Source organism: Entamoeba invadens, assembly GCF_000330505.1.
Source record: "Entamoeba invadens IP1 unplaced genomic scaffold scaff_1105074724821, whole genome shotgun sequence".
Classification (NCBI taxonomy): domain Eukaryota; phylum Evosea; order Mastigamoebida; family Endamoebidae; genus Entamoeba; species Entamoeba invadens.
Genome location: NW_004440095.1, coordinates 87,783 through 101,671, shown reverse-complemented (window position 1 = coordinate 101,671; position 13,889 = coordinate 87,783). Strand labels below are relative to the sequence as shown.

General features: G+C 31.4%; 6 protein-coding genes across 6 annotated transcripts; 4 read left to right on the top strand and 2 right to left on the bottom strand.

Moving 5' to 3' along the window:
• Positions 1-5,713: 5,713 nt before the first annotated feature.
• Positions 5,714-6,203, top strand: EIN_043950 (protease U48 caax prenyl protease rce1, putative; the record flags this gene model as incomplete). The annotated part of the gene is made up of 2 exons (XM_004253570.1): positions 5,714-6,074; positions 6,136-6,203. 2 exons carry the CDS (start codon positions 5,714-5,716, stop codon positions 6,201-6,203), a joined length of 429 nt encoding a protein of 142 aa, XP_004253618.1.
• Positions 6,204-6,511: 308 nt separating this feature from the next.
• On the top strand, positions 6,512-7,539 carry EIN_043940 (dual specificity protein phosphatase, putative; the record flags this gene model as incomplete). The annotated part of the gene is made up of 2 exons (XM_004253569.1): positions 6,512-6,601; positions 6,670-7,539. 2 exons carry the CDS (start codon positions 6,512-6,514, stop codon positions 7,537-7,539), a joined length of 960 nt encoding a protein of 319 aa, XP_004253617.1.
• Positions 7,540-7,916: 377 nt separating this feature from the next.
• EIN_043930 (eukaryotic translation initiation factor 4E, putative) lies at positions 7,917-8,465 on the top strand (the record flags this gene model as incomplete). Its single annotated transcript, XM_004253568.1, has 1 exon — positions 7,917-8,465. The coding sequence occupies one exon, from the start codon at positions 7,917-7,919 to the stop codon at positions 8,463-8,465; it is 549 nt and encodes a 182-aa protein (XP_004253616.1).
• A 272-nt stretch (positions 8,466-8,737) lies between these two features.
• On the bottom strand, positions 8,738-9,391 carry EIN_043920 (hypothetical protein; the record flags this gene model as incomplete). The annotated part of the gene is made up of 1 exon (XM_004253567.1): positions 8,738-9,391. One exon carries the CDS (start codon positions 9,389-9,391, stop codon positions 8,738-8,740), a length of 654 nt encoding a protein of 217 aa, XP_004253615.1.
• Positions 9,392-9,754: 363 nt separating this feature from the next.
• Positions 9,755-11,332, top strand: EIN_043910 (hypothetical protein; the record flags this gene model as incomplete). Its single annotated transcript, XM_004253566.1, has 1 exon — positions 9,755-11,332. One exon carries the CDS (start codon positions 9,755-9,757, stop codon positions 11,330-11,332), a length of 1,578 nt encoding a protein of 525 aa, XP_004253614.1.
• Positions 11,333-11,437: 105 nt separating this feature from the next.
• EIN_043900 (hypothetical protein) lies at positions 11,438-13,597 on the bottom strand (the record flags this gene model as incomplete). The annotated part of the gene is made up of 1 exon (XM_004253565.1): positions 11,438-13,597. The coding sequence occupies one exon, from the start codon at positions 13,595-13,597 to the stop codon at positions 11,438-11,440; it is 2,160 nt and encodes a 719-aa protein (XP_004253613.1).
• Positions 13,598-13,889: the final 292 nt, after the last annotated feature.

Sequence of the window (13,889 nt, the reverse complement as noted above, 5' to 3'; positions counted from 1 at the left end):
TAAAATTTAATATTTGAATCATTTAAATTGTTGCTGGTTTAAAAAGTCAAAACAACATAAAATGTAAATAAACAACCATATATAACAACACTATCATCTAATTTAAAGAATAAAATTATGTTACATTTATACTTGAAATGTGTTAATATGTATAACTAAACTAAGAATATTTTAATTGTTGATTCATGATTAAATAATATAACACTTATATAAAAAACAATTCATTAGTTGTTATCATGTATTTACATATAATAATTAAATAAAAATACTTATTAAAGTATTGTATTAAACAGAGAGATCATCATGTATAACTTAATTATTATAAATAACAATAAAGTATATTACATATTTTACATACACAGAAAAGTTGATAATCCGCTTTTTGCAACATATTGTTTTTAAAGTTATAACTAAAAAAAATATAATGAAAGTATAATGCAAATTATCACTTTGTATTGAAAAAGTTTTCATATTCTATATATAAGCTTTAGTGGTAAACAGTACCAATCATTTTATTATTAAATATCATTTTATATATAAAATCAAAAAGAAGTGGTCATTAAGAAGAAATCATTTTAAACATACTTAACTACTATTATTTTGTTGTTTTTTATTATTAATTATAAAGTTATAATTTATACAAAATGTATTATTTTTTTTAATTTGAGCACAACCAAAATTAAAAGTTTATCTTCTATTTAATTATTTTAAAATATACAGTTTATATATGCTTCATTAACAACATTAATTAACATTCAAAAGACTGCATTTTCAATTATAAATAAAATATATACAATAATGTCAATACAAATGTAATTGTTGAATTCGATTACCACTTGTAAAGTAGTTGTCTATTAATTAAATGTGTTGATTTCCCTTAGACTATTGATTGTAATATATTATGTGTATGTATATATTAGCCACAAGTCGGAACCTAAAAATATTTTAAATTGTGTTATTCTCTTGATATTGATGTTACATTTTGAATTTTTAGTTTTATGTTTCATATTTGCAAATTTAACAATTACCACTATTTAATTTTAGGCTGTTTTTCAAATGAAAGTGTTTTACTGTTAACAAATAACAGTAAAACCCAATACACCAAATGTTGTTATTAAATTAATAATATTATTATTATTATTAAATAGGTGCCTCCGTCTTAATTGATTGTGATATTTGTGGTATTATAGAAATACATATATTTACTGTTGTGTTTTGTATTTTGAAAAACAATAAAACAATAGTTAAGAAAAAATAATTGTATTTGATGTCTCACTTGAATGTGATTCTCAACAAAATATGTTGAATGATAATTGAAAACCTCCAAATAATTACACAATAAAATTGATAACAATTGGTTATTATATTTTTGGTTTTAACAATATGTCAAATAATTTACACAATAGTTACAATGAATAATAGAGAATAACAATGTCATTAAAAGTCATTATTTAACTGAAAATTACATTTATATATACAATATTGTATATCTATTATTAATTGATTTAAACATTTAATCATGTCGATAACTTTGTTTTATAAATAATTAAAACCGCTATTTTTAAGGGTTAATAATGGTAAAATTTAAGTTATTTGTGTGACATTTTTTTAAAGCAGAAAAAATAATTCATTGTGATTGATTTTATTGTGTAACTTAATAATGTGGTCGCATTTTTCCTTCCGAGACTTTTTGTTCATAATTACATATAATCAAAATTATGTAAATTTGTTATTTTACTAACTTTTTATTATTTTTATAATACAACAAACAAGATTAATCACGTGTATTTTATAAACACAACAACATTAATAAAAGAATTAAGTGGAGCCACTAATTGAATAATAATTTTTAATAATTTAAAGTTAGTTGATTTAAAGAGTTTCACTGTCAATAACTAAACTTTCATTTCGAAAAGTCCAAATATAATATAAGGCAACTTATGAATTTAAACACAATACCTTAAACAAAAATCATTAAACATTAAACCAAGTTTAAGAGTATATATTTGTTTACAACAATTTTTATTACCAACTTATTGCTCTAAAACATTTTAACATAAGATATATAAAAATAAATTTGCTCGGTGTCAAAGAGTTAAAAAACTTCAATAAAAATCCTTATGAACAAAATAATTGTTTATTGATACAAACAATCAAAATTAATCAATTTTTTAATTAAAATTTTTAATAACACACAAAATCAAACTGTAACAACACCAATACAGTTTAAATAACAATAAAAAGGTGTAGTAAACATGACACTTGATTCTAAACAGGAAAATCAATAGTATGTTTTATTTTTAATTGTTTGAATAACATATAAGTGTAAACTATTGAATAAAAACAAATTAAAACAAAATAATTATAAACCACGTTATTGTTTCTACGTTGTTATTTATGCTTGTGTAAATTTGTCCCTTAAACAACAATTATAACTATATTTAAATTAAATAATTATTTAAAACCATTGTATTGTAACAAGTTTATATTGTGAAAATTTTACAACTAAAAAAGTGGTTAATTTAAATAATCTATAAAAATAATACTACATTTTTCATAATAAACCGAATTTGGGTAATTCAAAATATCTTTTATGTGTAAACTGAAACCAATTACAGTAATCACAGCTAGCTATATGGAAAAAGCTAGCCTTATGGGATTGTTTTTGTAAAATAGTTTTATTTATTATAACAAATTAATAAATAATAGTATATTGTTGAGAACAATGTTTTGAAAATCAGTGATATTTTAAGATTTAATAAAAATAGATCTCGAATAAATCAAACAAATGGATTTTGATCATGACTATAAAACGTTCACAGAAGCTGTTGTACAAAAAATCCACAACCAAACTTTAGATATTGATTTCGAGCTTCAAAAAACAAAAACAACGCGAGTAAAAGCATTAAGTTTAGATGAAATCAAAAAATGTATTATTTCAAGTGAAAATAGACGTCTGGCTTCTTTAAAAGTTATAAACAAAGCAAAAGATCTTTTATTAAAATTAAGTCCTGATTATTTTGTGTGTCAAACAAAAGTTGATCAAATAAAAATGATAAGAAATAAATTTAAAGCTTCAGAAGCAACAATTGGCATATTGTTCGGATTGACTGATGGTGCAATTCATAATCATTTAATCCAAAAATAGGTACAACCAAGAAGACCAAGTCATTTTACCTTTGAAATGGATGCAGCAATCAGTCAGATGTTTAAATGTTGTAATGCAAAATCAATTGTTGCTACACCACATGTTGTTGATTTAATATGCCAACAATTCAATCCTTATTTCGACGTCTCTTTAAATGGAATAGTGAATCATGTTAAACAATTTCACCACAAAACAACCACTATGGCTAGACCAGAAGAGTTAAAAAGGTTGGAATGCAACCCAAAAGACTTGTTGGATAATTACATTAAAATTTCAGAATGGAATGGAACACATCCTGCTTTGTTTTATAATATAGACGAAATAGGATTTAATGAATGGACTGACTCTCAAAAAGTAAGAGTTTTTGTTGATGATAAAACGACAACAACGAATGTTGGAATTTCACGTTCATCAAAACGAAGTACTGTTATATCGTGTATATCCGCTTCGGGTAAATTCTGTTCTCCTGCAATAGTAATTCCAAACAAGTACATTGGAGAAGACATTTGTTTAAATTACCCCAAAGTCAAGATTTATTTTACCAACACGGGATTTGTTAACAGGTTTATATTTTGTAGTTGGATGTATGACAGCGTGTTGAAGTATATCGTTGAAAAACGTAAAAAGTTGAAACTCAACGAAACAACATGGTCGGTGATATTCATGGATAATTTTAAAGCTCATTTTGATAGTGATTTGATTGAAATTTTTAAATGTAACCACGTCAACATACATTTTTTAGTTCCACATAGTAGTCATCTCACTCAACCACTTGATTTGTGTTTGTTTGGAATTGTAAAAAAGAATGCAACAACACAAGTTCCCATATTCACAACATTTAAAAGACTACAAATACCAACAACCAATCAAACGGCAGGAACCGAATGTCACGAAGAAAATGATGAACTGTGTTGTTTGTTTTCTGAATGGATTAAGTCTCTTGAGGATCCCATTTCTACGAAAGCAATAGAAAAGGAAAGAGCACAATGGGGAGCCAGAGTTACAAGCCAGATTTCTAAAGTACTTCGTTCGATATATCAAAAGACGACTTCTGAGAATATAATTGCTTCTTTTACTAGAGCATGTTATGTATCTATCATAAAAGACCACTCTATAAAAGTGTACGTTGATATTAAACATGCATCTTTGGTTCATAAATTGGTGATTCCAATTTTGAGTGATGTCATAATTGACAAATTGACGCCACCACGCGAAAATGTCGTCATGACAACTGCCATTATAGCCAATGAAAAAACTATTGTCGACGCAAAAGACGTGTGGACGAAGATCAACAATACATTACAACCGACTTTCGAGGTCGGTTTTCGAATATATAACCAACTTCAAAATTCACCACAACTTAATATCGGATTGCCTTTAGATTTGCCACAAAAAAGACAACTACAGCTTAATCTTAGACTATCACCTGATTTCCAACAGCATAATTTTAGTAGCTATTTAGATTTTGGAACAACGAACAGCAAATTCGTTTCAAAATATGACCTAGAAATATTATCAATGCCGCTTTTTGACAACAATGGTATTAGAAGACCTTTTACCATGATGGAACTTGAAGAATTGGGAAATGAAGTTCCAGTAGATTAGCCAAAAACAACGATGAAGTGGTAAATTCCAAAAATAAAATCCCATAAGGCAAGCGCATGGATTAAACAAGTTATAAATAACACATTCAAAATATACTATATTTTTGTTATTTTAAAATTACAAATAAACTAGAATTAATGAAAAACATTTCCAGAAGGCAAGCTTTTCCCATAAGGCTAGCTTGAGGGACTGTAATATGTTGTCAATCAATGTTTTTAAAAATAAATAAAAAAAATATTTTATATTTAGAAATAAATGTGTTCTATTTCCGCTATCCACCGATTTTTTGCCATCCAGTCATAAGTCTTAAGTGTTAAAACTAAAAATAAAGCTTTATATTTTAATAAACTGTTGCACCAAGATATAAATACATTTTTGATTTTTTTGGTATATGTAAAGTAAAACACATTATAAACTTCTAAAAAATGGGAAAATATTTGATAAACTTCAAATTTCCTTGATTATTGAACCACTTGTTTTTTTCTTTAATATTGTTTATAGTGTTAATTTATTAATAATAATAACAAAGTTCATATTGATATTTACAACTTAACTTATTTATAAATAATTATTTTACCTTTTTATAATATAAAAATACTTGAAAAAAAAATGATAACATTTCTTATACTCTATAGTATAAAATAGTATTATAATTACTAATAAAAAACTTTAAATGAAGAGATGGAGGCCAGCGAGTGGAGTGCATTGTTTATTACCTTTCTAGTTACAAATGTGCTTATAGTATTATTAAATATAGTTAATAAATACGTCAAAGACAACACGAGTTGCATATTGATACGACTTCTTGTTGGGGTTATTGTTGCGGCGATGGCTTCATTAGTACTTAATACGCACATTGAGTTCAATGTTCCAGTACTACAAACACTTTTTCATATCACACAAATTTTGGTTCTCTTTGCAGGGTTTTTCTATTGTGTGAGTCAGGGCACGGATTATGTCATGTCTCTCGACGACAAAGTTGCTGTTCTTCGTATTGTGATAGCAGCACCGATCATTGAGGAAACCCTTTTTAGAGGCGTTTTTATACCATTTCTGATGACACATGGATGGGGACAGAAATTCGCGTTTGTCTACTGCTCGACACTCTTTGGGTTGGCACACCTCCACCACCTTATCACAGAAAGTGTTATTGATACCAAGAAAGTAGTCACCGCCATAGTCCAAGTGATGTTTACAACACTATTTGGCATGTTTTCGTCGTATGTCTATTTCTGTACAAAGTCTGTGATAAGTTGTGTGTTGTGTCATGCTCTTTGTAATTACCTTGGCTTCCCAGACTTCTCAAACTTGTACGACAATAGTTTGTTAATGTTAGTTTTAAATACTATATATTATATACTTCGTTTTTTACTCACAAAAAGAGTCTTTGATTGTTTACCTTGTCGGCATTACACTCTTCATCTCCTCTTTTGCCATCCACTTCATTTGATTCTTCTTTTCATTTATTTCTAATTCTTTTTACTATATTTTATAGTTTTTTTTGTTCACCAAGTTGAATCAAAAAAACACATGACAAAATAGTCTTTTGAATATTCACAACTACCAATACAATTGATTATAATAAAATTATAGTATAATTAACTATATACAACTTATTCAAACCACCAAGTTGAGTAAAACAACTTTTTGTGTTGTATTTATTAGGTTTCAACAATTGAAATAAGACGGGAAATTGGGTTAAAAAATTAATGAATTACAAACCTTTTGGTGAACTTTAATTCTGTAATTCATAGCAATATGAAGACTGGTCATAATGTGAATGCTTCGAAGAAGAAGCTCAGCGACGGGAAGTTATTAAAATTCATCTCCTGTGATATCAAACAACACGTTTGTCCCTCTTATTTATTCTTCTATTGTTCATTAGAACTTCATTACAACAACCATCTAACACTAAGAAAATCACTTCAGTCAATGTGAAGACAGTACTTGCTATAGACAACATCCTCACATTTACACCATCGTTACAAATACTCACGAACTTAAACACACTCGACTTGTCCTATAACAAAATCACACAAATAACAAACGATTTTGGCTCACTGACATCACTGACGTATTTGAACTTATCAAACAACAAAATCACTTCATTCACAAATTTAAGTCAGTTGGTCACTCTCAAATCACTGATCCTTTCTTTCAACCAAATCGACGCAATTCCTTTGGAACAAATCTCCAAATTGACTTCGTTAAGTGAATTGGACTTGAGTTGGAACAAACTCGAGGAATTCGACTACGACTGCTTGGCGCCCTTGCGGTCGATCGAGAAATTGAATGTGTGTGGAAATCGCATCACGACCATATTACACATGAACCCAATCTATTTAAAAGACTTCTGGACACCATTCTCTCAAGTTATACCAAGTTGTATTCTTCCTCATTTGTATTTGGGCTCAGTGCAAGCTTCAGTGAAATCATCTCTACGAGAATTTGAGATCGAGGGCGTACTCTCGATTGGTACAAAACCTTTGTATGTCAGTAAGAAGGTCGAATATTACTTTATAGACTGTGGGGATATGCCATCTGATACCATCTCTCCTTATTTCCTCCCAGCGTTCGACTTCATCGACAAGTTTGTTTCAACTGAACGAAACGTTTTAGTCCACTGTGTACAAGGGGTCAGTCGTTCCGCTTCCCTTGTCGTGGCGTACTTGATGAAAAAAAATTCGTTGCCGCTCGAGGATGCTCTTCAAAGAGTCAAAGAGAAACGAACTTGTGCATCTCCCAATTCAGGGTTCCTCGAGCAACTTTCGCAATATAAGCCATAATTGTATTCTTTCTTTTTTTACTTTGTATGTACTACCAAATTTTTTTAATCATCAACAATATCAAATCATGAACGTAAAAAATAGAGTCTAGTCGATACATTCTAGTCGTATTTTTAGACTCAATATTATTAATTATTCATTATTAATTTATTTTAATTATAATTTAGCATTTAGTTATTTTAAATTATTAATTAAATTTAATTAATTAAATATTATAATTTATTTTTATAGTTTTTATACTATCTAATATATCTAAACCATTTTAATTATTAAAACAATTAAAGCTATAGTACTAATGGTATTCAACTTTACTAGTATTTAACTAGTACAATTCAACCATTCCAAGAAAAAGAACTTGAACTGAATAACATATTACTATGACAAAAGCTAAAGAAATTATCCCACTCCACCTCCTCCAAACGGGTTGGACGTATTGGTTTGACCCGGGGACAAACCAAGTCTTTTCGACATCAGGAGTCACCGCGACTCCTATATTTAATGTCCATTCAGTTGAAGAGTTCTGGGGGCTTTACGACAGCCTTGAAAAACAAACAACTCTTCCAAAGGGTATCGACTCCTTTTTCTTTAGAAAAGATGTCGAGCCAAAAACGACTGAAAATGGCGGCAAACTTGTATTTAATATGCCAGTGAATACACCCGAAAAAGCAGAGGTTGCAGAGGACGTGTGGCTTCGGTTGATGTTAACGTGCATAGGCGAGACTTTCGAACACCGCGAGAAGATCAACGGCGTATCCTTTTCTCTTCGAAGCTTTGCAAAAATATTTGTGTGGATGTCAACAGACAGCGAGAGCGAGCTGAGAGAGATTGTCGGCTTTGTCAAAAACACACTCGACCTCCCAAGAGATATCGATTTCCACTTCTTCGCACACAAGGGCGGAAGTGTCATTATCAAGGAATTAAATTGATTTATCACACTGTTTTAATGTTATTCTTCGTTTGGTTCAATTGTGTTTATCAAGAACTTGATGTTCTTCAATTTCTTAAGAGTCGACAACAAAGAAGGGTTTGATAGCTCAAAAATAGAAATACATTTATAGTTAAATTATAGTTTGATACTTCAAATTGAATAGTTTTATTAATAGAGTAGATATCGTGTTCATTTGAGAAACTAAAGAAAATAGAAACTACAAAAAATGAGGCTTAAAGTGTTTTCTATGCTATTTGAAGTGAAGAAAAACTACTTGGTGTCATCATGAAGAGAAGTGGGAGAAGTTTGTTGGAGAGGATGCTCTAAATTAATTCTGTTTTTGATGACTGAGACAAAATCATTAGTTCTCTTCTTTTGAATCGAGTTGAATCTGTTCACGAGCTGGTGAACCGTTTTTATTGAGTTCAGTTGTTCCTGCAATTCATTAATTTTCATCTCGAGTAATAAGTTTTCGTTGACCACGTTGCAGTACTCTTCGTACATTTTACCAAGTAAAAGTGCCAAGTCTTCGGTCTCCCTCTTTTTTCTTATTTCAGATATCCAAGGAATCTCTTGATATTTCTTTAATTGACATTCAAGAACCTCAACATATGACTTAGAATACTCTTTTTCATCTTTCTCTGTTGTTTCTTTGTCTTCTTTCACACACTGAGTCTGTCCACCTTTTTGTTCACTATAATGGTCTTTCTCCGCTTCATACTCAATTGTCTTCTCTTCTGAACCAGTTTTCTGTGGGCTTCCTTTCAGTCCAATAGTCATTTTACAAGTAGAAGAAGATGAGTCACTTCGAGACTGCTTTGTATTAAACGAAGGAATTTGTTTTGGACAGTCCTTTTGTTCGCTGCTTTGTGTCGATCCCAACCCAAGCACAAACGGTTCATAAGTAGGTTGTGTGCTCAACATGCTTTTCTAGTTAAGTATCTATTTTATCTATTCTTTTTTTGTTTCCATCTACTCTATTCTTAGAATTCTTCCACTTTTTTCCTTCAAATATTTTTTGTTTCAAATATTATAAATTGCGATTAAAAAAATTATCAAATTAATACTATTTATTATTAATAATATACTATATTAGTATTATAAAAAGAGGAAATAAAAAATCTATAATTGTTCTTTTTAAAGTAATTTAATTAATTTCATTAGTTTAATAATGCAATTTTGTGGTGTAATAAAATAAACAATAGACTAAAACATGAATAATTTATTTATTTTTGGTTTTTCAGTTTTTTTTAATTAAATCTAAAAGGAAATTAATAAGAACTATTAATGACATTGATGTTGATTTTGATACTGATTCAACTCTGTATTGGTCTGAGTTATATTGAAGACACCTTTATATCAACGCCAGATGGCGGGTTTCTTTTACAAGTGAGTAACTCATTAAAGGATGGAGGATACTATTTATCAACTCTGACGAACAACCCCTTTCAAAAGGATGTTTTAGAACAATTAGAAGTCCCATATAAGCTTGACCCAACCTTTTCATATAAAAAAGTCGACTTGCCGCCACTGAGTTTCTTCATGTTGTATTTACGAAGTTACTTTCCAGACTATGCCCCATTTTTAATTCCCCCAGTGTACCCTTCGCAACTTATTGTCTTTGACAATTACTTCAAGTTGGACCCCGAGTTGGTCCATCTGAAGATATTAAGAACAGTCAACCCCAAAACACGGTTCTCTGCAGTATTCTTTGAGAGTGAGATGACCACCACAGTCTCATTTTTTGTTCGAACAACTGACGGGAACTCGACCTTTTACGAGGAGACTTCTCGGACTGTTTTAAACAAAGGAAGTTTCCACAGAAAGGTACTCATTGGAGAGCAAACGAACGTTCAGAAGAGCAACGCCGACGTTTTTGATTGCGCGACTAAAATCGACGAATTGCTAGTCGAGAAATTGGGGATTGGAGACAACAAGGTTATTGACGGGTGTCATGTTCCCAAAGAAGACGTCGTCAACAAAACTGTTGGTGCGTACTTTTCAAATGTCGAGAAGCTTGTTATGGACTATGTGAGTGGGCACGAAGACGGGGAGTTAGTTGTTGTGTCGACTTTGAGGAATTACTTAGAACTCAAATTTAAGACGAATGAGGAATTTGTGAAGAAAGGGTGGAAGGTGGGGACTGCCCTTATAACCGACACCATCAAACAGATTGAGAACATCACGAACATTGAAGTGAAGGCGATGGAAAGAGTTGGATATGCTGTGGAGAGTTATTTGGAGGATGACAAAGTGCAATATCAAGTGCTTGACATAGACTCGAAGAACAAAGTTGACGTCATCTTATTGAGCTTCAAAAGCGAGGAGCAGTGCTTTGCCAAAGTTAAGGGGTATATTCCACATAACGTTGGGTTGCAAGATGAAGTGTTGTATGTGTTATGTGTTGATAATTATGAAGGCACTTTAACGGGAAATGCAACACTCTATTTTGAAAGAGATGGGTTTGGGGTTCATCTCAAGAGTGGTAAAGCAAGTGTGGAATATACAGAGTGTTCCACAGTGAAAGAAAATAACAAAGCTGGCGACAAAAAGTGTGAGAAGAAAGTTGGCGTGTTTGACGTTAAAATGAAGATCAGAGAGGACATCGCGTTTTTGTTGAACGAAAGAGTCTATTTTGAAAGTAAAACAAGTAATGGAGTCAACTACATTGAAAAAGAGAGTGGGCCAAGTAAAGGAAGAGAAGCTATTCGGAGGGGAATCGACTGGTTACTTGAAAATGGATACTTTGCTCAAGCAAACAAAGCAGAGGCCTACTTCAAAAGTAGTAACCCAAGTCTTTTGGTTACATGTGCTGACTATGTGTACGACACTATTTTTGAAGTGACTAAAAAGTTGTTCCAATAATGAGATTGAGGTTTACATTCAGTTCTTTTTGTGTTTGTTGACATTTTCGTTACATCTTAAGGAAATTAAGTGTTTATGAGAGAAGAATTTTGTTTAATAAGTCAATTAAGCTAAACCAGTGTATTGAGACTTGCTCTTCTTCTTCTTCATTACAAAGAAGACAATAACACCAACAAGAATGAGGAAGACAATCAACACGAATACCCCACTCACAACTCCAACAGTGATCCATATCCAAGTATCGTCATTTTCAGGGAGGTTACATACATCTTCAATACATTTTTGATTATAATAATCGAATTTATAGCCTTCATCACAGTACGAAGCGACACATGTTGTAGTCCACTTGTTGTCATCACCACAGACGTATCCACCATGTGCGTGTTTAATGGTCATTTTATTATCACACTCACTTGTTTCTTTAACAAGTCTCTTGTTGTGCGAGTTACACTGAGTCTTGTACTTCTCAATGATTTCGAGAGCTTTGTCCATGAAAGTATCAGTTTTGTCGTTAGTGTAGGTATATAAGTTAACTCTCTCGTCGACTCGGTCTGCTATATATTCTCGGGGTATAGTCTCCTTCAAGTCATAGTGGAATTTAGATGTCTCAAAGTATGTCACAGCAGCAGAAACCCCCATCTTTTTGAGTGCTTGTTGCTCATCGTCTTTAATGTCACCTGCTTGGATGACACTGGATGGTGCTTGTCCAACATCAAAGTGTTCTATATCTCCTTCGGGGTCTCCGCTGAATCCTACTAATATAGCTTCGCCTCTTTCAACCAACCCTTTAGTGAAAAAAGAACAAGTGGAGTAACAGAAAGAGTCTGTGAAGACGACGATATCCTGTGGCTTTCGGATATGTTTTGTTAAATTCATTTGGACTAAAGCTCCATGGAGGTAATAAGATGGTTGTGTTCTATAGTGCAAGACTCCATTTCCATAGTCAATAGTTTGGTAATTATAGAACCAGTCTCCTAAGTCTCCACTTCCATTTTCAATTATGTACCTTTTTTCACAGTTTTCTGGACTAAGAAAAGCTTCAGCAGTTCCTGCAAGTAATACCTGACCAGACATATCACTTGAACGAACTGAAGTTATTACTTCAGTGTCGCTGTGTGGTGATAAGAACTTCTCAACATCCAACCCAAGATTAATGAAACCCCCTCCATTGAGTGGAAGAATTACGGCAATGGGGTAATCATTGTTATCAAACTGTTCTGCACATTTTAAAAGAGTATTTGACACCGAATAGAAAGCAAGTACATTACTCATGGAAAAGCTTTTTAACACCAACACGTTAATCTTTTTGTCGTTATAAGTCTTGCAACTGTAGTCACCTGTAATGTCTTCAAAGTCAAATTTGAATGCACCTTCTTGATCACTTCTTTTGCCATTTTCTCTTGTCTTTTCCTCAGGCATGAGGTCCTTAAATTTAAGAGGAGAGTAATTTGACCCAATGTCATGTGTTTTTAATCTCTTTTGTGCACTTTCTGAAAGAGAACTCGTTGAGACGTACAAGAAGTAATAAGGTGCTTTCACTATATCACCACTCTCGTACTTAATTTCAAAGGTTGTGGACAACTCTTCTTCGGTAAGGGGATTATAGTTCAAAGAAGAGAGTGTCATTGAACTCTGTGCATATGAAAATCGTCCACTTGGTGACTTGACTCCAACATTTTTATTCGCAAAAGTTCTAATGAATTCAAGAGGAGTAACTCCATTAATTGAGACAACAGACTCTGTGGCATGCTTTGCTATCTCTGCAGACATGTCGTCTGTGAGTATTTCCGGTGAGATGTTTGCCACACTCAAACGAGTGTTTTTATTCTCATCAATATTAAAGTTGAATGGAAGGAAGTAGAATATATTGTCAATGATATATTTATTTTTCTTATCATTCACTGAGTTCAAATTGACTGATAAATGCAGGTCGTAAGCGTCTTTAATGATTTGTTTGAGTTCATAGTAAAAGGGGTAGAGTTCACCATCTGTCATGTCCAATTTATCCATTCTAGCAATCAAGTCATTTGGTTTGTAGTATTCAGAGTCGAAAGAAGGTTGTGGTGGGTTCTTCATAATATCATTGTAAGCGTAAACTTGTTCGTACAAATGCTTAAGACCTGTAATCATTTGGACTTTATTTTTACTTGATATTTGGATTGTGTGTACACATTCCATAATCTCCAAGTAATTGTACGTCTTGTAATTTTTCAAATTATCGCATTGAATAGACAATGTAGACAATATATATAAGAAGAGTAACATGCTTTGTTATATTCAGTGTGTTTGGGTCTTTTTATATTAGAATTAATATGGCTTTGATTATTCATAAATGTTGTACTTTTACATTGCAATGTAATGTTGTTTTTCATACAATCGAATACTATTGATATATAATAATATAATAGTAGTCAAGTATTAACACAACCATATTAAAATTCGATCTTGTCTGAACTTTTGAAATGAAAAATTGTATCCAGAATTTCTTAATCTTGCCCGACCTTTGTTTTCTTGAGTCCAGTCTCAATTATGCTTCTATAAAAAAAACACAAAAACC